At 33.3% G+C, this 26,696-nt stretch overlaps 3 protein-coding genes across 4 annotated transcripts; 1 reads left to right on the top strand and 2 right to left on the bottom strand.

Annotated features, from left to right (window-relative positions):
• Nucleotides 1-308: 308 nt before the first annotated feature.
• On the bottom strand, nt 309-23,304 carry LOC115875404 (serine/threonine-protein kinase ATR-like). Of its 2 annotated transcripts, XM_030890852.1 has the most exons (22): nt 23,105-23,304; nt 21,419-22,967; nt 19,794-20,330; nt 17,772-18,455; nt 15,518-16,365; nt 15,223-15,331; nt 13,941-14,170; nt 13,639-13,870; nt 12,587-12,777; nt 11,955-12,096; nt 11,726-11,896; nt 9,491-10,144; nt 7,965-8,161; nt 7,782-7,911; nt 7,300-7,728; nt 4,663-4,853; nt 4,395-4,604; nt 3,541-3,770; nt 3,300-3,451; nt 2,320-2,479; nt 609-850; nt 310-558 (listed from the first exon to the last, which is right to left on the bottom strand). In XM_030890852.1, exons 2-22 carry the CDS (start codon nt 22,793-22,795, stop codon nt 385-387), a joined length of 7,290 nt encoding a protein of 2,429 aa, XP_030746712.1. In that variant the 5' UTR covers nt 22,796-22,967; nt 23,105-23,304; the 3' UTR covers nt 310-384. The 2 variants fall into 2 exon arrangements, with proteins under 2 accessions (XP_030746711.1, XP_030746712.1); XM_030890851.1 differs by having other exon boundaries at nt 309-558; nt 21,419-23,304.
• Nucleotides 23,305-23,519: 215 nt separating this feature from the next.
• On the top strand, nt 23,520-24,248 carry LOC115875406 (transmembrane protein 242). Its single transcript, XM_030890854.1, has 3 exons — nt 23,520-23,673; nt 23,732-23,970; nt 24,028-24,248. The coding sequence occupies exons 1-3, from the start codon at nt 23,607-23,609 to the stop codon at nt 24,166-24,168; spliced, it is 447 nt and encodes a 148-aa protein (XP_030746714.1). The 5' UTR covers nt 23,520-23,606; the 3' UTR covers nt 24,169-24,248.
• Nucleotides 24,177-26,434, bottom strand: LOC115875405 (tRNA-dihydrouridine(47) synthase [NAD(P)(+)]-like). The gene is made up of 6 exons (XM_030890853.1): nt 26,238-26,434; nt 25,605-26,175; nt 25,314-25,548; nt 25,088-25,261; nt 24,902-25,032; nt 24,177-24,848 (listed from the first exon to the last, which is right to left on the bottom strand). The coding sequence occupies exons 1-6, from the start codon at nt 26,270-26,272 to the stop codon at nt 24,240-24,242; spliced, it is 1,755 nt and encodes a 584-aa protein (XP_030746713.1). The 5' UTR covers nt 26,273-26,434; the 3' UTR covers nt 24,177-24,239.
• Nucleotides 26,435-26,696: the final 262 nt, after the last annotated feature.

Genomic DNA, 26,696 nt, shown 5'->3' with positions numbered 1-26,696 from the left:
AAAACAAAATAGTTGCACAAAGCGGTATATTGTTACATTTTATGGAATAAATTCTATCCCTTATTGCTTATTAGCGCCACTGTCGTCATTCAGCGAACCCTTAATTTCCCCTTTTAGGTGACCACTTTTTTAAACAAAGACGCCTAAGAGATGATTCCCCTAAACTTTTTTTAATAACAAAAAATTTATGTGTTGTGAACTTTTTGCATCCCTGCATAAAATAACTGGCTCTTTTTCAGTTTTCTAAATTTAAACTTACTATTATCTGATAGAGGAAAATTGATAGAAAGAACTTGTTTAATATGAAAAATGTATTTAAAAAAAACAATACTAAAATATATGTAAAAAAAACATCAAATACAAAATTACGAACATATTTAAAGCCTAAAGATATGGCATCCAACCTAAATACATTTGGCATAAATTATCTATACTCATAGCTTCTTTGATTAGGTAATCAGTTTGTCCTTCCACTGATAAACATTGAGACATAAAACGGCTTCTCGTTTTAACTTTACCTTGTAGTCGAAGTTCGATATTTTTTATATGTTCTAATGCCTACAAAATTAACATTTATATTATCTGTATATCAATACAAAGAATTTTACTTGTTCATTGACTCTCTCCGAGCTTTGTGCTGCGGCTGCGACATGCCTGGGCCAAGAAACTAAAGGATCGTAGACGAAAGGTGTTACGATAGACATCAATGTTGGCGCATTTGACCTTAGAACCCTTAACGTGAATTCGCACGATTTTCTGAACACACCTTCAACTCCCAGAGGTCCCATTGCTGAGACCATGTTTTGAGTCAACCTAAATGGAACTCTTTCTGGCCATTCAAATGATTCACCTAAAAAATTGTTACAATGATTGCGCAGAATAATTTGCCATACGGAAGCGACAGTTAGCGTACGCCTCTTTGAAGTGTCTGAAATTTTTTGACTTCCAAGGCACATATATTTGACAATTAAACTCGCTTGTACAGTTCAATAAACACATAAAAAAAGCAATTTTAAATAAAATTATCAAAGTTCAACAGCTATTTTTGAAACCAACTTTTACTAGTGAATGCTAGCATTCCCTGGACGATAGCAGTGAGTTTGAAAGATTCGGTTAGCGCGGTTGCCACATGTTGTAAAATTTAAGGATAAATAGGATAAGTTGAATAATAGGCAATACAAAGATAACATTAAGTTGGCAACTACACTCTGTACATGCATATACAGGCTGTTGAACACATATACATGGGCATACAAAGCTTTGGGACTTAAGCTGAACATCGATAAAACTACAATCATGTGCACTTCCCCGGAAGATCACAACAATGCTATAAAAATCGGAGAACTATTGGAATATGTAGCGGAAATCAATTACCTCGGCAGTTTGATTTCGGAAAAGGCCAATATCGACTCTGCAATTCAGCACAGGATTAGCAGCGCCTCAAAAGCATTCTGGAAATTAAAAGACAGGGTTTTCTACAATCATGACTTGAGCACAAAAACGAAACTTGCAGTTTACCGAGCTATAATAATTCCCACCATGTTATATGGAAGCGAAACGTGGGTGCCATACCGCCGACACATGAACGCATTAAACAAGTTGCAACAGAGACATCTTAGACAACTCTTAAGAATCAAATGATTTCATCATGTCTCAGACGTATCGGTCCTTGAAAAAGCTAACTAGCGAGAGTATTGAAGTCATGATTACAAAGTCCCGCTTAAGATGGGCTGGTCACGTATGCCGAATGCAAGAAAACCGCATACCAAAATCTCTGCTTTACGGTGAGCTTGTAGACGGTAAGCGGAGGCCGGGTGCACAACTCAAAAGGTACAAGGATATTTTTCACGAAAACTTAAAGGGGATTAACAAGCAGAATGAGTGGGAAGAAGCAGCTCACAACAGAATGGAAAGGAGAAGAATTGTAAACTCAGTTAACAGCGACAACCAAAAAGTAAAGAGGCAACAAAGCAATGAGATTTTTGAATGTCCGGAGTGCGGTAGACAGATAACATCACGTATCGGACTATTCAGTCACAGAAAAGCTCATGAAAGAAAACGCCTTGCGTGACCATCTTCTGATGCGTGTCAAATACTCGTCAGCGAGTAATGACAGTATGTATGTATATACAGGCTGTCCAGCAAACGAGAAAATGTGACACTCCTGACAAATGAATTGTCTGCCGGTCTAATACTAAAACAGACTGTTTTTGTCATTCTTTACAAGTTGTCTGTTGAATATAATATTTTGCCAGGGGAATATAATATTATATGCTCGCCAGTATTACAATAAAAATCAAACTTAAATATAATACATACCTTTATTAAAGAGACAGTTAAAATCAACATGAACTACATCACCACATGTGGAATCCAGCAGTATATTCTCGCCATGTCTGTCACCCAATCCTAATATATAACCTGTTATAGAAATAACAGCTGTTGTTCTTATATACGCAGTTCTTGCTGTTAACCAACTCTATAAATAAAATATAACCATTTTACTTTATTATATATTTTTTAAATAAAAATATAATTAATTAATCCCAATTTTTTATGATTTTCTTGATATTTTTGCTATTTATTTGTGTTACAGTTTAAAAAATATGATTGAAAAAATGACGTTATTAAAAAAAATGAAGAAACACTATTAAAAATTGTATTAATCAATAATAAATATGTCAAAAGTAAAAATAAATATGTAAAAATTAAAAAAAAAAACGATTAAAAAAAAGTCGCCTTGGCTAGGATTCGAACCTGACTTACTACGGCTCCAACGTCATAGCAGCGTAAAGTACTAACGCTTTAAACCACGCGGCCACCGAGGACTTGAAATATTCTATGTAAAATTCTTACTTAAAAGATAATGTTTAGTGAAAACTTTTTTATTTATAAACATTGATTTAATTCTGTTTTAAGTATTTGTTCTTATAGCGGCAACATAGATACATTATCTGTAAAAATTTCTGTCTAGCTATAACGGTTCATAAGATAGACCTTTGTGACAGACGGACGGACGGACAGCGAAGTCTTAGTAAAAGGGTTCCCATTTTAACCCTTTGTGGGTACGAAACCCTAAAAAATGGACACCATAACGATATTTTTTAATTAATGGAATATTAATTTAACGGACACCTCTCGACCAGGGAAACGCGCACCGACAAATGTGGCAACGCCGCAACAGCACAGCGTCGCATTTTTCTCACTCCAACTTAATAATATCCCTACGCGATTCACTTCCACACATGTGAATACCGACCCAATTGCAAAACATGCCAGCACTGTATAGGTAATGTTACCTGCGCATCTGGAAAATGTTTCCTAAACCAATCACCCAAAACTGGCGGATGTTTTTTAAGCAATGTATTGACAAAGACATCCCTCTTTTTTGATAAAGGATCTTTAACACTACAGCACGCTTCTTTAATTTCTCTTGCTTTCATTCCCAAACCTATAAATGAACTAACAGTAACTCAACGTTCAAAAAGTACAAATAAAATATATTGTAGGCACTTAGATGTCTACAAGAAATATGTTCACCTCTTTGTTGATACAAATTCAACAGAACCGGTCTTAAGCCGAGTAAATTGGGCACCCATTCAATTAGACCACATTCCTCGTTTAGCGGCGCTACAGAATATAGTCTTATATTCAGTCTGCGTTGCCTGGCTTCAGGATCGCAGAGTAGCAAATGGTTTACTATATCGTTAAATTCCATTAAACGAAAATCTTTTCTTAAATCATCTTTAGGCTTCAACATAAAGGTGTATCTAAAATAGTTCAAAAGACATTTATATTAAGACTCAAATAGCAGAATTAAATATACTAGCCCTGGTCACTTTATTTTCGTGGTCTGTACTTTAATGCAGACGACAGATATAAATATGGCGGCATACAGTGTTGCCGATTCGTGCGAGAAATAAAATAACAGATGTCTCATGTCAGTTGTTTAAGAATCTATTATAGCTGTAGTAAAATGAGTAACTAATTGTGAAAAATAAAGTTCCAACCCTAGATGTAACGTTTTTCATAAACGCCTACTTGTGCGGTTTGAAACTTTGATGCAAAATCCGGCAATACCGCATAGAAGAAATGTATCAACCCAACTTTTGTCTCTTTTTAATACATTTGATTTTCCATCAAGCTATCCACATCACTGTCGTATGACAGGTATGACAGTGATGTCGATATAACGTGTATACGTTAAAATTCAGACCACGCAGTTTTGATGACCAGGTCGGTATACTAGAGACAACATATGAAAAAAAAACGACAACGGTGAAACAGAAAACCAGTGACTGCCATTTAAAGGCCACTATGGCGCTGTTTTTTCTTCGATCGTATACTTCTTATAAAGATTAGCAGAACAATGCAAATGCAAATTTAATACTAACTTTTTTCCATCGGATCCTCTTAGGTTAATCTTCCTCGGTCTCTGCAAACTGTTTAAAATTGACATTTCTTCCTCAATGCCGGCGATATAAACGTATCGATTTGGAAAGGGGTTGTGTTGAGAGTTCTTAAAGTCGGGGTTGGGCAATATTAATTTTCTAAATTTATGAGTAGGCATCATTATTTCGCTGAAATCTCCTTTATTTAGCATTCTAAAATTTTCACAAAATTAGAATCGACTATTTTTTTTATAGAGATAGAAAATTTTACCTTGGAAGCGATCTAACTAACATACTGACATTAATGTTTTTAACATCTTGGGGAATGTCTTTATTGCATAATTCGATTAGTTTTTCGGCCAAACTGGTAAAATCCTTAATTAGTTTTGGCATTGTGTGAATCTTAAGTTTAGGATCATTTAGAATTTCTGAGCATCTTTGAACCCTTATTGGATAACTTGACTATAGAAAAGAAAAAAAAATACTTACAGCATTCAACATTTTCAACAAACTTTTGAGGACTTAATATTATAATAAATAAACTCCTCGGCACAAAATTCGGCCACCCTAAAATTTTGACTAAGTTTGATGTTTCATAACTTTTTAATTTGTAATCCGACTTTTATGAGTATGATATTAGTTTGTAGATAAATTTTAGTGATGGGTTGTTATTTAACTATCTGTTATTTTATAACAATTATTTAGAAATAACATAACGTAACCGTTACTACTTCTAAAAAATAACAGATATAAAATAACGACACGTAGAGATCGACCGTTCGTGAAACGAAGTCGTGTTGGGCTTGCAACAGCTTAAAAATAATAGGATATAGAAGCAGCTTTTTTGAAAGATTGCAGGCATAACGCCTGGCGGTCGAGATAACAGGAGTGGGAAAGGAATGCTGCTGCATCGGTCGATTGTCGATGGAGGCTCGCAACGGGTTGGAGAATAACGTATAGAAAATAAGCAGTCATTTTAGATACGTTATTTTTTAACCTGTTACGAGCATAACAGGCGGCGGTGGAGATAATCGGAGTGGGAAAGTAACGCTGCTGCATCGGCCGATTGTCGATGGAGGTTCGAAACAGGTTGGAGATAACGCATCAGTTGTTTTAGATACATTGTTTTTCAACCTGTTACGAGCATAACGGGCGAAGGTCGAGATATTATGGCGCTGTATGTTTCAGTATTTAGTTATTAAGTTTCAATATTTAGGTATTTTTCAGAATAAATACCTAAGTAGAAATTCTCCTTGGCAAATTTAAGTGTAAAATTAATTCGAACTCTAATGTGTAGTTGGTTTACTTATAAAGGATATACTACACATTTTCTTATATTGCTATTTTTTGACCGCAAATGGTAAAATCATAACTAAGAGCTTCTTGCCCATCGAGTGAGATGCACCCTGTACACTACTACGCAATTCAGGCGGATCGAGGGGCAGGGCGTAGGTAGATCCGAATGTATAGGTATAGACGAGTGGCGGCATTTTGACTTTTTTATATCGCAATTTGTAAACAGCGCTTATTTGTAAACAACCACCGTTTTTAGAGAGGTATTTTAGATAACAATCGATATTTAGAAATGTTTTGACACCCTGGAAATACTACCCACGTCATTGTTGCAACTTGCAACTGCGTCAATACGCCTGGCGGTGACCGCCTCATACTTTTTCAGATATTTAGCAATAAAATAAAGAAACCTGATATTTTTAGGTTGTTATTTTAAGCTGTTTTTTTATAAATAACTATAACAGTTTCAACTGTTATCTAAAAATAACAGTTTTGCTCATCACTAATAAATTTTGTTTGCATTTTTTTTGTTATTTTAATGGCCGATATATTTCGATTAGGTGGGTTTATACCGGGGTATATAAAAACTTCGTGTTTTGCAATAGAGTACTGATATTTTTACAATCTTGAATTTGTTGAAAATGGAGCTCTCAATGCCCACCGTTATATTGAGGATGTCTACCAACTTATTTATTATATAAACGACGTTCTGTCCATTTGATCCATTTTGTTCCATTTGATCCTTGCATTGGAAATCACGTTATAGTGATGCATGATAATGCCAGGTCCCACGTTGCGCGGGGTAACGAGTTATGAGTAAGAGTAGTTAACGAGTACTTGGATGAGGTTGGACTACGAAGAATGAAATGGCCTCCTTGTAGTCCCGACCTCAATCCTATCGAACATTTGTGCGATGAACTTAAAAGAGCTGTTCGTCGTTGTCCTATTCTACCACAAGCTTTACAAGAGCTATGGCTAGCCTTAGCTCTTGTAAACGGTTATTATCTTGATCTATAACTTGATATTCATCAAGTTATAGACCAAGAAAGAATAACTACACGCTATTAAAATTATTATAAAATTATTGCTTTTGTCAATAAAAGAATCTCTAAAATTAATATTTTACTTAAAAATGTTTAGCTTATAAAAGATTACAGTTGGGGGTTGGAACATTTGGTGTTACACAGCAAAATAAAACACTAAATCACCACAATATACCAAATGTATTGTGGTGATTTAGTGTTTTATTTAGCTCATAAAAGAATAGAGATAACGGGATAACTCAAAAAATTAAATGTTAGGAATACATCTAAGATTACAGGAAAGTGTTTTTTTTTATCCAAAATGCCCTCTCATTTTTTCCACAGGGTGTTTTGAATTTATTGCAAAAACAACGTTTTGATTTACCCCGGTATAAATCCATCTAACCGAAGAATATAAGCCATTAAAATAATAAAAAATAATGCCAATAAATTCATCTTCACACCGATACCATAATCATGAAAATCGAATTAAAAAATAAAAAGTTATGAAACATCAAACTTAGTCAAACTTTTAGGGTGGCGGAATTTTGTATGCTGGAGAGTAGGTATATTTAAAATTTATTACTTATTACCTTTATTACTGAGCTAATCATCCATAAACATTGCTGAGGATAATGTTCCAAAAGTTTTATAATTATATTTTTCAGCTCCAAATAGACCTCTTTTTGAGGATGAGATATTCTCGAAATAATTTGAGAAAATGATGTTAAAAATACAAACGATGGCAGTCTCGTTAGGAATCCATCAATAAGCTTGGTCAGCTTTACTAGGTAATTCCGTCTTTCTTCTTTGACGTCACGATTCGTTAAACCAAACAATTTCGTACCATAATCAAACCATATAGACAATAATCTGGGCATTGATTGGTAAATATAATTTGTCCCGTAATATAGAGATCTTCCAAAATTATTTACAATATGCAATTGCAGGTCACTTTTGCTATCTTTATCCTCATCTGAATAGTTTTGAAAAATACGATCTTGATACTGAGCTAAACAAACCTGAAATTATACAGGATAAGATAAATTGTTAAAATACATGATGATAAACATACAAGACTCTTTTCCCATTCTCTATAAACCTCACAGGAGTCTTTGTATTGTTGAAGATTAACTTCAACATCAACGCTACAAATGTCATCATTATATGTTGCTATAAGTAAGCGAGCTTCTGCGCATAATTTCCTAAAATATTAAAATACAATGAAATGCAATTTAAGTTAAATATAAAATATTACTTGTTATCTAAGCTGAGATTGGCTATGATTTGGCTACTGGTATTATCGGGAATATACATATTTAAACCTCTTTTTAATGTTATCAAAGCTTCTTCATGCTCTTCTCTTAACCAATGCAATTTCGCTTTTTCTATGAATAACTTAGGAGGGGCGTATTTTTCAGCATCAAGTACGTAGGTATAAGCTTGTTGATGTACCTGAAATTTTTTAAGTATCTATAACTATATAATACAATATTCAAGTTAACATAGTTGTTGAGTTGTCAATAACAGCAAACATTTTTTTTTTGTAACGGCAATTCAAAAAAACACATAGTGTATTAAATGAATGTGAAAGTTGAGGAACTACGGCTACACCGGTTCCCGATCGATCACCAAAGTTAAGCGATACTAGATTCCGGATATATGGACGGGCAATCCAGTGAGCATTTTATTCCTTCAAAGGAAATGTGTGGAATGGTGATGTCGTTGATACGTTACCAGGCCCTTGTTGTGCCTGATAAAAAGCAATAAAACGCAGATACGTAACTGTTTCCTAATGTTCCCTAAATGTGACAAAACTTTGCTCACTGTGAAAAGTCTGGAAAATTAAATGGCACCCTCAGTATATTTTACTGTATTCGATAGAAAATGACACTCTGAATAGAATGACATATCATATGTCAGCTTTTGACATTTTTACTTAAAAAGAATCGTATTAGCTTTGGAAAAATAAATTTGATCGTCTAATGCTTTTTGTGTCTTGTCTTGACCGGTTAAAAGATGCCTAAATCGTATTTTTAATCATATCGCAATTTTTCAAATGGAATCAGGGTGGCTCATTAGCATATTTGGAAAAAGCATTTTTACGAATAATTTGGTACCACATACTTGGTATTTCAAGTCAAATTATAGTTATGAACCCCATGTTACAATTTCAAATAAATGCGAAAATGTCAAAAGTTGACATATATGATCTGACATTCTATTCAGAGTGTCATCTTTTATCGAATAAAGTAAAAAAAATACCGAGAGTGTCATTTAAAATTCAAAAGTTGTAGTAATTTCCGGTGAAACAGAAAGTGGCCAAAAACAACTGAATACGTAAATCAATCCTAATTTATATCATATACTAACATACTAAATCTCGTTTTATTATCTGAAAAAATAAAAAAGTTATAGGGGTGAGCCACTTTTGAGACGCACCCAGTATATTGTTTAAACAACTGCAAATTGCGTAGCAAGGAAGAAGAAATAAGAAAATAATAAGGGCTGTTATCTGTGACTCCGAGACTACAAATTTTTAAACGTCACTGAGTTGAAGACACGTACAATCGTGGAAGGTTGAAGAATATTCGAGAGGCTGACAAAAAGACCCTAGACTACCTAATTATATGTTTTGTAGGTTAAATAACTTCGATTGTCTCACTAATATGTCAGTTGATTGAACCTCAGTTATTAAAAGAAAACAAAAAAGATTGTTTTAACAAGTAAAATTACTATAAACCTGAAACGCAAATATGAACAGTACTAAAAATATTTCCTTACCCCTGCATTTCGAGCTACTGTAACACTTTGCAACCAACTTTCGCCAAGCAATCCGTCAAAGAACGTAACCGCCTGAGGTACTTTTTTCTTGACAATTTCCCTTCCCAAATTCAAAGCGACTCTTCTAACACATAGCAGAGGCTCTAAAATCCGAACGCTCGTTTGCACTACTTTTATTCGCAGCTGCCATTCGTAGGAGAGTTTCTTCATTATCTTTTCCGCATAGTTCTTATCGTTGGGTTTGAGAAAGAGCTCGGAAAGGGTCTTTTCTATTTGTTCTAGTTCGTTAAGACAATGGAGACGAGTTATGTAATTGTACCCGTGCTGGTATGCTCCTTCTTCTAAACTTGCCGAACCAAACGATTCAACCTGCTGCCTTTTTATCGACTCCAGCGTTGATTTAAACAGATCCCGTTCACCCTTTTTGATGTAAACTAAACTTCTACCGACTTGAACTCCCCAGCTTTTGTTTTCTAATAGATCGGGCTTGTTAAGGAGGTTCTCCAAGTCGTCATATTTTCCTAATCTCCATAATGGTTCCGCTTGAACTTCCAAAAGCATGTTACCAAATTCGGGCTGTAAATCAAGCGCACCTTCCGCAAAATAGAGTGCTGTGTTTACTTTGTCCAAGTCCAGATAGCAGTGAATTAGGCCCTTTAAATAAATAAATACAGGGTGATGGAGTAAATTCAGTAAATCGAAGATATCTGATTTCTTTTGCAATTATTTCCGAAAAAACAGATATTCAAGTTTAGAGGAAAAACAGATTTATTACAAGTTAGAGAATCACCCTGTAAGGGGTGTCCCATTTTCGTCTGTTTTATGGGGTTTCTGGTTTATGAGTAGAGATACAAAGATGCGGTTTTCGTATCACACAGATTTGTCCTAGCCCTCTTAGTTCCTGAAATACGGGGCGAATTTGAAATTGTTGCATTTTTCTCCCCTCGTATCTCGGTTATCTTGTAACTATAATAATCTAAAAGGTGAAAACTAAGACCCATAGAGTTTTTCACGTAGAATCAAGCTGCGTAACTAGTTTTTTGCTAAGAGCTGAGAGTATATTATATTTTTAGTAAGCACATAACAAGGGAAATAAAATTAAAAAATAATATACAGAGTGTAACATTTAAAAAAAAAGTTTCAGTCATATTTAGAAAATGACAGCTCCCAGCGAAAAATTAATTACGCTACTGGTTTCTACATAAAACACTCTACGGTACTCAGTTTTCACCTTGTCAATAAGATAATATAAGATAACAGAGATACGAGGGGGGTCGAAAAATGCAACACTTTCTAATTCGCCCTGTATTTCAGAAATCAAGGGGACTAGGACAAATCTGTGTGTAGCATCTTTAGTTTCATAAAAAAGTAGAATAGTGGTGTGAAAACCAAATCTTTGTAGAGATACAAAGATTTAATTCATAAAGGAGAAACCCTGTAAAACACGCTGACAAAACTGTTGTATTTTATTTGTTTTAAGTACTGACAAATTTGTTAAATAGAAGTTTTAGGGAATATTAAAATAGAGTTTAAAGTTATTATCGAATATACAGTATACAGGGTGATTATATCTTCTATATATTTTGAAATTTGTTTTGAGTGTTTAACTGAAAAAAAAAATTTCGTAAGAGAGTTTTATAGAGATGAAAAAAAAAAGATATGTAAAGATATTTCAGTTAAATGCTACAGGACGTACAAAATAATTTATGAATTTATGAAAAAATATATTTTTTTTCAATTTTTTAAATTGGACCTATGTATATTGTAATTTTTTCTATATCATATTTTACAAAACCTTTATTAATTATAATTAATCACTAATAAGTAATCCACCAAGAAAAAAGTTATACAGAATTCCATTTAGAAAACGAGTTATAAAAGTACATTGACTACGTCGTGTGGTTCGAAATAAAGTTGAGTCATCCATATTAACAAAAATATTTTTAATTTAACGTAATTAATTTTTGAAATTTGTAATTGTCAAAAATAAAGTTAAAACTCAAACATGAAACATATAGTCTGTCCAGCGAGGGAATACCTGACAGTGACAGTTGTGTCTGTCAATTAAATTTACAGGTAAACGAGGAAAACTGTATTTTCTGTAATTTTTTGTATATTGTCGTCGAAATCACCCCTGATTCGGAGGATAGACTTTAAGAGGAAGGTTGTTTGGAACAGTGTGCCACTTTGTATACATGATATTAAGATATGTTTTTTTTTATCAGAACTCATTACTTGTAAGTGTTGAAGTTTCAAAGGTCTAGGCATGTGCTCATAAATAGCAGCTGCGTCAGCCAACTTTCCTGAAACTTCCAAAGACAAAATTCTTTGTTCTAGCGAGGGCTCGGCTTGTTGAAATGGTTCTACACCAAGTACTCCGTCAGATTCGTCTAACTGAGCGTATATCTGAAAAGATAAGTTTATTGTATTGGACTTATTTACAAAAATTGGAGGAGAAGTTTACTTCTGCCAAGAATGACAACTGCGTTGATATTTCTGATGGATTTTGGTTTATAAAATCTTCTAAGTACATCAGTGCTCTAGAATACTCTCCACAATTGTAATTACATTTTGCTAGTTTCAATTTACAAAATTTCTTCATAAATCTACAAAAAAGTGTAAATAACCAAAAATTTAAAATGAGGCACCAAAAATAGTAGTAATTGAAAATCATTCCTCTATCAAATAAGTAATGTATTTTGGAAGTTCCGTATTTAAACAAAAATTGTAATACAATTTAGCGTTCTGCAATATTTATTTGCAATCCAAAACTATGTATTACATATTGACAATATTATAAAGTGGCCAAAGTCTGTCCAACGAGTTAGGGAAGATTTCGACAGACGACATCCAAAAAATGACTGAAAATACAATTTACCTCTGAATTAAAATGACAAATAACTGTCAGTGGCATGTATTCTCTCGTTGGACAAACTTTATGTCTTTGGGAGACTAAAAAAATCAAATGATCTTCATAATCTCACTGAAATTTAAGTCAAGTCCAACTCTTTGGTAATAGGGAAAGGCTATCAGTTTAGTTCAGTAGTTTATACTTTGCGTAAAAGATCTATAAGTGACTTTATACTGTGACCATACCTTCTGATAATTTTGTAATTTGCGTCTGTTTCTGCATTATACCCTTTAGACCAATGCCTTTCTCTAAGCCATCTATCCAGAAAATCCAGCAAAATAAAAACAACTCTGGTTGCTTGCATTTGCATTTTGTCTTCGCCAGTTATATCGCGCGTTACTGAAGGAGTCGATCCACGAAGTTGTAACGCTTTTGTCTAAAATTATTCATTTAAAGCATATTTTTAAGTATTATCGTTGATTGAAAGAATTGGGAAGATACGCAACCTAATGGACAAATTCGTGACAAGGCTGATTTGATTTCCCGTTACGTCTCAAGTGCTGTACGGTGGAGCCTCTACTCGTTCTACGGCTAACGCATAAAACACTTATTTTCTCTAATTCGGCTAGAGAAGGCATATCGAAGACGATGCAAAACTGAAAGCGACAGTGTTGCCATATTAAAATGTGTGATATGTGTAATACGTTTGACGAAAATATCTTTGGGTGAAAAATCCGCCTTTATGTATTGAAAATTTATTCGTGTTAAACATAGAATAAACTGAATATTTTGTAAGATCAAGTCGTTTAGTTGACTTGGAAATGACGACTATTGACATTTACCATAATATTTTACATATGAAATAACAGCGATCTTCATTTCCAAGTCAACTCTGACGCCACTCCTTGTTTAATCATAAAATATTATATTAAATTGTTTAACGGTAGGAAATCCGTATTATCAACGAACTGTACCCAAAATCCGTAAATCTACGGATTAATCCGTAGTTCTGGCAACACTGTCTCCGGCAACAACTCTCTCTGTCGACTGAAACCAGAACTACGGTACAGTATCCTTTATCCGCTGCGCTGTAAACGACTATCATCGCGCAGCGGCGTACGGCTAAACAACGCTATGGCGTATGGCTAAGCAACGGCGTAAACTAATCTCGGACAGGTTGACTAGCGGCGACGGTATCGCCAGCTACATCTCGGACAGGTTTTGCGCCACGAAGTCGCCCATAAGGTTGCGCATCTTCTTATTTCTTCAATCAACGGTATTATTCAATTCAAAATACATTCAAAACTTCGTCCGCAACAGCTTTGTTGCAATTGAAACTATTTAAAATTGTTTGGAATTCTGTATAACAATGGGTCTCTGATCCACTAGAGCTTTCTAACAACGAATGTAGTAAAATATACGGTAAAAAATGCATCAGAACTTTCTTGTCCATTTTCATGCTAGGAAAACAATTTTGTAGTAAGGATTTTTGGTCTTCTGGTAAGGTTAATATAAGATTAGATGTGATACTAAAATACAAAGACAAAATTTAGTCATTTTTATCAACAAATAATTTTCTTACTTTCTATAAGTTCTTACTTATACAGCCAAGATTGGAAGTTGGCTCCAGCATTGCTTCCGTACAAGGGATAAGGATATGAAACAAATTTTTCAACACAAATATACTTTGAAGAAAGGAGAGGAGTCATAACTTCTCTTTGAGCTTCAGAAAATCCATTCCACATGAAATTGCGCAGACTAGTGTCATTAGGAGATATATCATATTTTTTTAGTATCTCTTGAATAGCTAAAGCAACCCTATCAGTATTCTAAAATAAATAACCAGTTTAAAAAAAACGTACAGGTTGGTCCGAACTGTATTCCGGAAACTTCGGCAGCATATTCTGCAGATTAAAATAAATAAGAAAGTTCGTATAAATGTATGTCCTGAAATGCTTAGTTTCGGAGATACAGGGTGTAGAAGATTCAATTTTATTTCGATTTTTTCCAAATAATTTCTGAAGCAACGTCAATATTTGGATGAAAATTGGTCTGGGAGTTTTTGACATGAGAAACTTGATAGGGAGCACCACCTACATGTGTTTTAACTGTTTTGAAGAGTACTAACTTTTCGTCCGTACCTAAGTGAAAAAATATACATTTCCGTGACTTTTTACGGGAAAAATGTCTCTCGGTAAAAATTGCTACGAGCAACCGTTCTCAAGATATTTAAAATGGAAATAGTCATACATGTCATTATTGACAAAAAATAAACACGTTGAGTAGATAGTTACTCGACTGAAATAATAAATTTGGGAAATTTTTATTTTTTTAAATTAATCATAAACTTTTCGGCGAAAAAATGATGATAAAACAGTTTCTGTTGAACTCTTGACACAAAAACATTTCAAATTTATGATTTCAGTCTAATAACTATTTAGTCAACATGTTTAATTTATGTCAATGATGATTGATATTGATAATGTCTATTCCACCTTTTTTTACGTAAAAAACGTCGTAAATGTATATTTTTTACTCAGTAGTTTTATACAGGTATGGCCGAAAAGTTGTTGCTCTTCAAACCAGTTAAAAAAATGTAGGTGGCGCCCTCTACAAGTAGGAGTTATATTGACATCAAAATTAATTTCAAAAAACTCCTAGAAACCAATTTTCATACAAATATTGATGTTACTTCTTAAATTATTTGGAAAAAATTGAAATAAAAATGAAACTTCTACACCCTGTATCTCCGAAACTAAACATTTTAGGACATACATTTATAAGAATTTTTTTACTTATTTTTATCTGCAGAATATGCTGCCGAAGTTTCCGGAAAAGAGTTCGGACCACCCTGTATAGAAAATAGAGATTCCAAACTTACTCTAGCATTTTTGTCAGTTTGAAATGCTTTAATCAGTTCAGTTAGGGCACTTTCTATAAATGTATCTTCATTCATAAAGAAGGTAAATGAGTTTTCACAATTAGCATATCTATGAAATAAAAAGTAAAAATATAAAATGGATAAAACGCTATATGGTACAGGGTAAACAGGTTCTTATATTTTCATAGATAATACAATACAATTTGAGACATAGTAACCAGAAAAAAAACCGAATGTTGTTTTTTATCTATGAAAATATGAAATTATGCCTTTTCTGTACATTCAAATTATGTACCTCCTGGGCAGATGACTAGGTTCAATAGCTCCTAACTCTCCAAAAACTTCTCCACACATTAATTTCAAGGTTTCATCTTTCTCTCTACAGCCCATCGTAAGGACATCAACTAATTCAACTATAATGGAATCGATTCCATTATAGCCCAGAATCATTTGGTCCAGTTCTTCCCTATTCCGTTCCAAACTGATTTTAATTTGTTTTAGACTTTGAATCTTAACTTCCAAACTATCATGCTTGATATATTTCAAGTACCTCTCTATTTTGTCTCTCAAACAAAAGTTTTCAGAAGTTCTAAGATACTTTTTAACTATAGTCGTGATAGATGAATTCAGAAAAGAATTGTTTACAAAAAACAGATCAGAAATATTGTTTCTAAGAACGTGTTCGTTTTCCACTATTAGGTACTGGAGTAACATATTGACTTGTGATGGGCATTGTTCAATAAGCGGCATCATTGATATAAAAATGGTGGCTAAGTGAGGTCCAAGACATTCAATATCACAGCTCTTTATAAACGAGTTCCATACAGTACAGGTGAGTTCGGGATATTTGATGTAGTTTGACGTTTGCAGCATTGCCAGAATTTTGAATCTTAAGGGCATTATTCTATTCGGTCCAAGAAATGTTAGCAAATCAGCTAAACTTAAGAGAATGTTCTCTTTATTTGAATATTCGGATGATAATTCTAAGTCAAAATATAAAAGAAAGGCCAAGAAGAAGGGTAGAATATAATCTTCGATAGACGTAGATTGGCTTACAGAATCTTCATTTAGAAGTAATCTTAAGATTTTAAGGACTCTGCTTTTTTTCTCATGGAAGTTTAATAGTAATTTATTCAGAATAACCTAAAATAAAATATATTCTTTATAGATCGTTCATTTTTTGAAGTGAAACTTCTTTACGCGCGATGGGTGTAACAACTGAAGGCCATGACACACGAGACTGCGAGAGGAAAAGTGGTAACGATCTTAGAGCGTCGTAATTCGGGCCTATGAGAGCTAGGGGGATGAAACTCGGAAGGTAGATGCGGCTCTTATCGTGGCATTTTGACAACGTTTTGTGCTCTACGAAACCCCATCATCAATAAATCAAATCAAAATATCGTCCGATTTAAATGAAATCTGGTATGTCGACAGATTGGACCAAAGCCCACTTGGCCGTGTACGATACGTGTCACTGTGACAGTTAGTTTTGACGTAAAAAACGTCAAAAGTTGATGTCGACCGGTCGCGATCAAATTTGGTGGATAGACTATGTGAGCGACGGTGCACACGGTCCCACCCTGCACAATTGGATACGACGTTTCGTTTACAACTTCATCAGGGTGGGACTTTGTGACATACTGAAGAGATTTGGGATGTCCAAGCCAATGTTCTAATTGATGATACACCTATGGAGAGAGTACAAAAATATAAATATCTAGGCAGTTGGTTGACCGAAACCTTGGATCAATCAGCTGAAATAAAAGAGCATCCTTTGTAAAACTCAAAAAATGTCTCTGCAGTGGAGACATCAACTTAAAGCTTAGATTAAGAATGCTAATTGGTTACATATTTGCAACTCTACTCTATGAGGCTTGGACACTTTAAAAGGCCGACATGGAGAAGCTCGAGGCATTCGAAAGATGGTGTTATTGGCGTATGCTGAGGATTGCATGGACTGACAAGGTTACAAATGTAGAACTGCGACGCAGAATTCAGAAGGACGAAGAGGTGATTAACACCCTTAAAAAGAGAAAACTTGAGTACTTTGGACACATAATGAGAGGACCTAAATATGCCCTACTGCAGAACATAATAGAAGGAAAGATAAAGGGCAGAAGGAACCAAGGAAGAAGAAGAACATCATGGCTCAAGAATTTGAGAGAGTGGTTTGGAATGACTTCAAACCAGTTATTCAGAGCAGCCGTTAACAAATTTAGAATTGCCATGATGATTTCCAACCTCCATTAGGAGATGGAACCCGAAGAAGAAGAAGAAGAGATTTGATACTGAAGAAAAATGTGGGTCGATTTCAACATAATTGGGGACAGGCTACAGAATGACGCCCTCGACGTTTCGAACCGATGCCTCTAAATGGACGAAATCGCCAGGATTTGTCTTAATTATGGGTCGTTTGCAACTAAACTCGGCACGTGGATAGAGGTACCCGAATGGAGTCCTCAGAGGAACAGACAGACAAACGGAAGTAAGAAGTTTCAGTTCAAATATGCGCACACATTACAAACAATTTTTTTTTATTTTTCATTTACCTTAAAGTTTCGTTTTCTCAACTTCCTACCAGTGACTCCCGTCAATTTTTCTACGAACATTGAACACTCTCTGGATTGTTTTTCATCCATATCTCCCAAATATAAATGTAGAAATATATTGCCATAATTTAAAGACAATAGTTCAGAAACCTCAGCTTCGACAATACTCGCCATTTCAATAATAAGTTTTGGAATATTTGAATTCTTTAATATTTTAGCTACCAAAAATGGGAGCAAGTTCTCTGCCTCTCTTTTTAGATATTCTTTAACTCCATCATATCCTAACACTACCGAAATTTTAAAGAGGCTCTCTTGAAGTGAGGACTGAACAAGTTGCTGATTGACACTACACAGGTGAGCGATAACGTCACAAAGGGTTTTTATATTGTGCCTATATAATTGCATTCTGCCCAACGAATCCCTCTTTGATAAATTCATGCATTTATTTATAGCTATATAGGTCTGACTTGATGTAGGAATCATTATAAAGTAGAGAAAGATTTTCATGCATTCTAATTTAATTGAATCAACTTCAATATCTGCAAGTTCCGTGACTGTTTGCAATACAGTGTTTTGGAGATCGTAATCGGAATATTTCAATGATTTCTTTGTTAATTTCAATAAGGTAGAGCAGACTACCTCAATTACTTTAATCTTCGCTTCTTTGGAAATAGTTGTATTGAACTAAAAAGAAAATTGCGTTAAGGTCTATGGTTTTATTGGGGTGTAATTGGTCCAATTAGTGATGAGCGAGATTATTTAAACGAAATTATTGTTTTAATTTATTGGAAAGCTGCAATAGTCAAAATATTGTTTCTTTCTTTAAAGTTTCATTGACTTTAAACTACTTGAATAGAATTAATTTATATAATATAATGAATTTAAATACTTTCTTACGCAGACACTGCCTCTAGTAAAATCTGTTGAAAACGTGCAAGACTTACAAGTGCAAAAATGCTTATTAGATTGCAAGACCCAGACCAAGAGGGTCATATTGCATTTGCTCATCACTAGCTCCAACCTCAAAAAATCTTATAATAATAAAAGTTTATGTTTAAAATGTTCATAATAATTAATACTACTAATATTACTTTAAGCATTTAAGTGACTTAAATGCCAAGAATAGCCGAAAGGGAGATTATTGCGATTGGAGATGCCGCTAACCTGAGAAAAAAACCGGTAAATCTAGCGAGGAAACCGGTAAGTTGGCAACAATCGTCAAGTAAATGCAAGTTAAAGGGCGGAGCTTAAAATGATATGCACAATTGTCACTGTCAGGGATCCTCCCGTTGGACAGACTATACATAGAGCAGATACCGTATGATCATGATCGAAAAAACAAAAACGGCGTCAGCGATTGCTATGAAATGAAGATCGCAGACATTTTATATGTAAATTTATATGGGAAATGTCTTTGATTGCCATTTCATAGCCATCGCTGACGCCGTTTTTATTCGATCATACGGTACTATAGTTTACTAATGATAATAAGATCGAAGAAAAAAAAACGATGTCAAAGTCGGGCGGGGAATGACAATCGATAATAATTTTGACGAGGTCATATATTTTTTAATGGCGCTTACAGCCAGTTGTCCTCAAGAAGGTTGAAATTTATTTTTATAATGAGTAAAAATAATTTTTAAATGTTGTAGTTTAATATTTGAGAAAAAATATTTTTTGAAAATAGATTTGTGTATCTGGAAACGTTCAATCCTTCTTCAATCTTTTTATTATTATTGCAAGGTTTTGACAAGTTTCATGTCAATCCTTAGTAAATGATGTCTAGAGATTGACCTCGCCAAAATTATCGTCGACGGTCATTTGACGCCATTTATTTTTCGATCATATGGTACTATCCTATACAATATGATCGAAAAAAAAATGGCGTCAACGATGGCTATAAAATTAAGATTGCTGTCATTTTATATGTAAAATTATGTCGTCATTTCCAAGTCAGCCCTTTTTTTATTATACGGTATATACAACTATAGATTAGTAGAAAGAAAAAAAATCATATCTTACCTGACCATTTTTTATAGTGTTACATATAATTTCGGCGAGTTTTTTTCGAATCTCCTGTTTAGGATCACCAGCAAGCTCAATCCAAATCCTTGTTGTATCAGGATTATAAAATGTTACAATATGTTTTGATAAGTAAGGTAACAAATTTAAGGCATGTAATTGGAGCTCAAAATCGTCACCCAAAAGATAACGTAGTACAAGCTTCAATATGTGAGATTTTATAGAAGAAAAGTCTACCTTGTTACTGGAAACCTGTATAACTACAATATTTGGTTCATCTTTTGAATATTCCTCAACGCTAATATTTTCTGGCGTGTCAGATTTTAAATCGCATTTTTCACAGATTATTTCTATTTGCCCTTGTTTGATACATTTGAAGATACTTCCTGAACATATGCATAAAATCTTTGGGATTACTTCCAGAATTTTGTGCTGAATCTGTTCCTTCGAGGAAGACATTAGCAGTAACAAAATGTTTGATAATAATTCTTCAGTATTCGAAAAAATATTCAATAAGAGTGGTATATTATCTATCACCTAAAAAATATTAATAAGCTTAATGAGGTTGACCTAAAAGTACAAGCCTTATTTACTCCTTAATCATGGAATAATTCAATATTGTTTAACAATAAAAATTGTGAGGATTCTTTAAAAAAAATAGACTAAAAAACATGTGTGGTGACACTTTCAGGACTTATGGTTTATTATGTTTAATATTTATATTTTTATAGGAAATTATGAAATGTTAAAAAGAAAGTTTACAGTAATTAGAATTGTGTAAGTGTTTTATTATAGACTTGGTGCATTTCAGTTGATTTTAAAAATTTCGACCTCAGCGCTCGATACGACAGAAATTAAGTGCCCGACTAAAGTATTTCACGCAGTCTCTTTGCCGTTTATGTCGATCGCTTTGAAATAATATTAAAATCATGGGTTTGTCATAATATTTAAGTATTTTAGTTTTTATTAGTGCAGTTATTTTAACTATAAAACACTGTGTTTAACTATAAATCAGGTGCAGAGTTTTTGTGATGTAACGCTGTTTCGATCAGTAAAAATAAAGTGAAAAAGAACCCGAACTGGGCGTCGCGTTATGTTGTGGCAATTTCAAATGTTAAAACCGCCGAAAAAATGTAAACGCGTAAAGGAAGACGTAACTACCTGGTTGTTGGATGCAATAACATCCAATAACTCAACTTTCCCGGATATTCAACTCTCCCGAAATAACTTTTTATAGCTTCACGGTGTCTCACACCGATTTGATCAAAAGCTAAAATGGATTCAAGCGGTTTGACGAAACAAGTGGGTAAACAAAGTGCACATTAGTCCGCTGTTTACAGTATTCTCCGATGGTGGCAGCACCAGCGGAGAATAAGGCCAGAACCAAGCCTATAGTTCTATGTGCACTAATAATATAATAACTCTAAAGTATGCACAAAAAAGTATGTAAGAAAGTAGTAAAAATATTCTATAATATATGTAAGTATCTCGGTATAATAAAATTACCACAATTAATGAAACTCTTTGTGTAGTAGATTAATATATGAACCTGAATTCCATGACCAAGTGGGAAATGAGGGGTCCATTTGAGTTGATCTTAGTTCTTTTTAAACTTTCAATTATACCTGATATAGCAAAGGGGCGTCTTCTGAATTGAGAATGTTTTTCAAAACTTTCAGATGCAATAGCTCAATTTGTTTCATGTGAGCTTGGTTCAAAAGCTGTAATAATCCACTTGAAATCCATTTGAAAAACTGATTTAAAATTTCAAATAACTCATGTTTTTTTAAATTTGTATCATTTCTAAGGCACGAATAAAGTGTTTTTAGATCTGATTTGTAATTTACAGTATTATGGCTAAAATTTCCCTCAAAGTTATATGGAAAATATGTTTCCGACTTATAACACAACGGTACTAGAAACGGGCTTGCAACAAGATGATAAATAATATCAATATTTTGATTTTGTGACATTACAAGTAACTTAATCAAGTTTCTTAAGAATAACAAAGGATCTAGGAACTTTCTGCAATTTTGGTAATGTTTTGCTGTATTAGATATAATTTTCAATACAATGTGTGTAGAATCTTCATTAAAAAATACCGGAATACTATTTTTATTTGCATATTGTTTCTTGACTCTAAAAATAACATCCATTAGCGTTTCAATAATTCCATCTAATTGAATATATTTCTTTTGCATTTCACAATAGTCTTCTGTACATCTTAAATTATCCAAACAACTACTAAAGGTTGTATGAAACTCTGACCATGTTTTAGATATATTACAAAAAACAATTTCATTAATCAGGACTTTGTTTTGCAAGTGCTCAAAAATTTCTTCTAGCACTTGTCGTTTAAACTGTTTTAATACATATTTGTTATTTTCACTTAATAATTCTTTCGCTAAGGTCTTCTCATCAATATTCCCACATAATATAAATTGCATTACATTATCAACTTCTTCAAAGGATATTTTAAGTAAATAATCGGAAGGATGTATGATACAACCTGCACACTCTACGGAATGTTTAATAATCCAGTTTGGTATTGTGGTCTTTTTGGTTGCTATGTGACAACTCATATCCTTACAACAGGTGATATATTTCTCAAGAATATTTTCAAATAAACCTTTATCAATGTTTGCTGGATTTTTGTCAAAAAAATAGTCAAAAACCATTTGCTCAAAAAATGAAATAAAGGCCAATACTTTTTTTTCTAATTCTGGATCCCAATCATTACAATGGCAATTTAAAGTGATTAATTCAATAAAGATCTCAAATATAAAAAGTTCACATTTTCTGTTACCTAAAAGGTACAAAAGGTTGTCAAGCGTATTGTGAATATAATGGTCTACACTGTAAAACTTGATGCTTTCCAACAATATGAACTTTAAAATTTTCAACAGCTTCTCAATTAAATTCAAACAAACCACTTCATTGGTAACTTCTATAAAGGCTTCTTTGAGATTTAGCTTTTGTTCTAGGTCTGCATTTTTCTTCATGTTGAAAATTCTTATTTCTATTTTATTTTGAGGTTTTTTTTGATAATCACACAAAATATCAAATGCTTTACAGAATTCTTTAGTAAAGTTAGCGTAAATATGTAAGTGTGTCTTTGACAATTTATCCAAAACACTTAATTGGGCATCAACTATTATTTCATCATTATCACAGCTTAAAAAATAGAAAAACTGCTGTAAAAGCCATGCAGTAAAAGTATGATATTTATCTACAATGCTTTCATAGTCTCCAATGGAAATTCCTGGTTCTTTATAGTATAAAAAGGTTTTCGAAAACTCTTTAGACATTACCATATTTGCTAATTTATGTATTGTATTTCTTTCAATAGAGTCCGGTTTTCTCAAGCTCCCCAACACATTCATCGAACATTTTCCATGTGGAAAAGGCCTCTTCAAGAACTAAAGACCCCATTTCTTGATATAAAACAATTATGAATCGCTCACAAACATTTAAAACGTACACTTTTAAAAAATAACACTACTCAAAGAAATCCAGTAGATTACAAAACCTAACCTAAAAGAAAAACAAATTTTAGATCTTTTATCTTTTTTATATATGATACTTTCAAAGTTTTAGATCAAACGTGTTCCACAAATTTTGGCGTCTGTGGTTATTGCATTATATATGTTTTATATGATATATGAACTGTAGCAGCAGTATCCATATATTGCAATAAGAAGATCTCTTTTTTGCGTCTAATTTCATGTGTATTATTATTAACCTAAAAAAATATTTTGAAAAATATAATGTAGGAATGTAAAGTTAAATACCAATATATAACTATTATTTAATATGAGTAATAAGAATGATATCGATTTGGTTCAACAACCCCGATATTCAAAAGAATTTAAAATGAAAGGTGATGTTGTTTAAGCTCGTGTATAATTTAAAAAATAACTTTTACTTTTCAATTACAGCTGGATTTTTTCTAGCCGCAGTATCTGGAATATCTGCAATAGTTGGATTTGGAGCAACAATAGTTGCTGCAAAAAAACAAGACCCTGTATATTTTGACAAAGGTTTTATTCCTACACGGGAAGTACCTGAAACTGGGGCACATTTAGCGCTCCGAGCTCTAGGTCGGGGAACGTTATATGCAGTGACTGGTTGTGGATTATTGTTCTATGGAATCTGGTGTATATCAGGAGCTCATAATGTGCCTAATTTATATTGATGAAATTATTTAATCAGTAATTTTAATATTTATTTTTAGTTGGAGGAGTTTCGGCTAAAAATGGGAAGTATACTACCAAAGATTCCTAAAAATGATCCGCCTCAAGGCAGGACGGAATTTAGCGGTTTAAACGACCTTTTTGATTATCTACAGCACCAAAAAGGCATCAAAGATAAATAATACTAGACTTTTTAGTAATAATTGTTATTTATTTATAGTATCAAACAGAATAATAGATTATAAAAACTAATTTAACTATATGAATTAGCTTTATGTTTAGGTAAGAAATGAAACCCTTTTGGGACAGTACCTAACAACATCTCGCTGATCTTAATCCAATCAGATGCAGATGGTGAGGCCATTAATGTTTCCAAATCATCTCTCCCAACATAAAATGGTGGTCTCTCATTTATTTTCTGAGGGGGGCATTCAAGTAAACCTACTGGAATATAACGATACAAAAATGATAACCATTCCAATAGAAATCTTCTTGTATTTTCAACACCTCTACTATCTGAACCCCAATGATCTAATCCATAATTGACATATTTTTTAATAATATCAAATCTTTCTTTACTGGAAATATCCCATATTTTCTGTTCTTTTATTTCATTGAATATCCAAGGCTTTATTAGGGCTCCTCTGCCTATCATGATACCTTGAACATCTCGAGCTTCTTCTCTAAATTGTTTATAATCTTCAAAACTTAAAACATCACCATTTCCGAATACAGGCAGTGGCGAGGCTGAATGTGCAACTTGTTGAATATATGCCCAATTTGCTGATCTTGTATACCTTTGTTCCCTAGATCTTCCATGAATTGTTATTAGTGAAACTCCCCAATCTCTAAACTTAGGGGCCTGTGAAATAACATTATAAAAGATTCAAAATTTATTTTAATTTAATGTTTTACCAAAATATGTGCAACACTGTTATCTTTATACACTCCAGTTCTTGTTTTTACAGTCATAGGTATTGTTAGAACATCGCTTAAATTCTTAACACATGATTCTAAAATTTTATTCCGATTCAACAAACCACTACCTAAAAACAAACACTACATAATATTTACCAAGTCATCATATTAGTATAGCAGTACCTCCTCCTTGCTTAAAAACTAGGTCGATTGGGCATCCCAAATTCAAATCAACAAAATCAATTTCGCACTCTTGCTGTAATAACTGTCCACATTTTGTGAGTAGATGTGGATTATTGGCACATAGTTGAACACCAAAGATATCTTCAGATTGGTGACGTTTGACCAAAGCCCACTCTATAATTATTGTATTATTTCTGGTTGCTATCTACCTAATTAAAACATTTACCTTGTGGAGCACCCTGTAAAAGGGAAGAACACATAGCCATTTCACCGCAAGTTATATCTGCACCAAATTCCTTACATATTCTTCTAAATGGTAAATTCCCAACAGTTGTGAGAGGACTCAAGTACAATTTATCTTTCCAGTTTATCTTTTTCTTTTCCTTATTTTTTAGTGTGATAATATCTTCATCTGTAACTGATCCATAAGTTTTCTTTGGTTTTGACTGTTTGTTTTGATTCTTCAAAGTATGTTCAGAATAAAAGATTTTATATAGATATAAGAAATATTATTTACCTGTTCTTTAAGCGAATCATTGTAGTTTATTAGTTTTTCACTCAAGTCAAAATTATATGTCTTCTTTCTAAGAGACCACTGAACATCCTTACTAAGCTGATTTTTAGTATAAGGTTCTGACTTGCTATATATTTCATATTTCTCTTTATTAATAATATTTCTACCATTTTCTGATATGTGAATTTTGCCAAACCTGCACGCTAAACCACGAGGGCATTTACCAAAAGTCTCAAAACAATAGCAAGTTTCTTGTATATCTGGGGGTTTAATGCTTAAGTATTCTGGAATACTGTGTATATTTTGACAGTTATTTCTCTCGCATGCAGGAATTTCTTCTTCATCAGCAACATGTATAAAATAATCGCATAGTTCCTTATTTCTGTCACATACGAATGTCGGACCTCTGCTTTTATTTTGACCTTTGAGTTTCTTTTTTTCACTTTTCGATAAACGTGGTTTTTTAGCTTCTGGTTCTATATTTAGTGAAGTCTCATCATTCTTCAGCTTTTCTTTATCTTCTTCCGACACTAAATTCAAATTTGCCGTTCTTGTTTGTTCTGGTAAAATGTATCTAAGAAGGATTAATAAATGGGTAATTAAATATAATTAAAATTCAAAAAAATCTCAACATACTGAGTTTTAATTTTGCAAACACCGGCTTCAGACATGGCGAATTTATAGTCCCAGTACGTAGTCTATTAGTGAAATAACTAAGTCACAAAAGAATATTCTTTTATATATATAATGCAGCCACTATATTAATTAAAAAATGTAATTTCCATATTTTCCATGTTCTTTTCTTAAAAATCAAACAATAAATTTATTTTTAGGTTATACCCTGTTACCACAGATTAACAGAAAAAAGGTCAAGTTTTTCTTCTGTGGATATTTAAAAATTTAGCAAACCACAGATTATAGACTATAGACTCATTGATCCATTCACCTCCTATCTATGGTGTGACCCATAGAAGGGCCATAGCATAGTAAGGGAGCCTAAATCCTTGGCCCAAGCGGGGATTTTGGGATTTACTCTTTGTCTGGAATTACTCAAGCGCGGCAAAAAAAAACAAATGATAAAGCGCAAATCATAGG

Source organism: Sitophilus oryzae, unplaced genomic scaffold, assembly GCF_002938485.1.
Source record: "Sitophilus oryzae breed Bouriz unplaced genomic scaffold, Soryzae_2.0 scaffold_1385_pilon_pilon, whole genome shotgun sequence".
In the NCBI taxonomy this organism is placed as follows: Eukaryota; Metazoa; Arthropoda; class Insecta; order Coleoptera; family Curculionidae; genus Sitophilus; species Sitophilus oryzae.
The sequence above is the reverse complement of the archived record's forward strand: the minus strand, read 5'-3'. Positions and strand labels throughout refer to the sequence as shown.

Bases quoted from the DNA above. Each gene is read 5' to 3' on its own strand.
- LOC115875404 (XM_030890851.1), bottom strand. From the start codon at position 23,176: ATGAATGTGTTGGGGAGCTTGAGAAAACCGGACTCTATTGAAAGAAAT. The intron at 18,456-19,793 runs GTAAGATATGAT...TTTTCTTTTTAG, and splicing joins ACACTATAAAAAATGGTCAG to TTCAATACAACTATTTCCAA. The intron at 8,162-9,490 runs GTAAGGAAATAT...AAAAAATTTCAG, and splicing joins CAGTAGCTCGAAATGCAGGG to GTACATCAACAAGCTTATAC.
- LOC115875406 (XM_030890854.1), top strand. From the start codon at position 23,607: ATGAGTAATAAGAATGATATCGATTTGGTTCAACAACCCCGATATTCA. The intron at 23,674-23,731 runs GTGATGTTGTTT...TTTCAATTACAG, and splicing joins AAAAGAATTTAAAATGAAAG to CTGGATTTTTTCTAGCCGCA. The intron at 23,971-24,027 runs GTGCCTAATTTA...ATTTATTTTTAG, and splicing joins GTATATCAGGAGCTCATAAT to TTGGAGGAGTTTCGGCTAAA.
- LOC115875405 (XM_030890853.1), bottom strand. From the start codon at position 26,272: ATGTCTGAAGCCGGTGTTTGCAAAATTAAAACTCA. The intron at 25,033-25,087 runs GTACTGCTATAC...GTTTGTTTTTAG, and splicing joins AGTTTTTAAGCAAGGAGGAG to GTAGTGGTTTGTTGAATCGG. The intron at 24,849-24,901 runs GTAAAACATTAA...GTTATTTCACAG, and splicing joins ACAGTGTTGCACATATTTTG to GCCCCTAAGTTTAGAGATTG.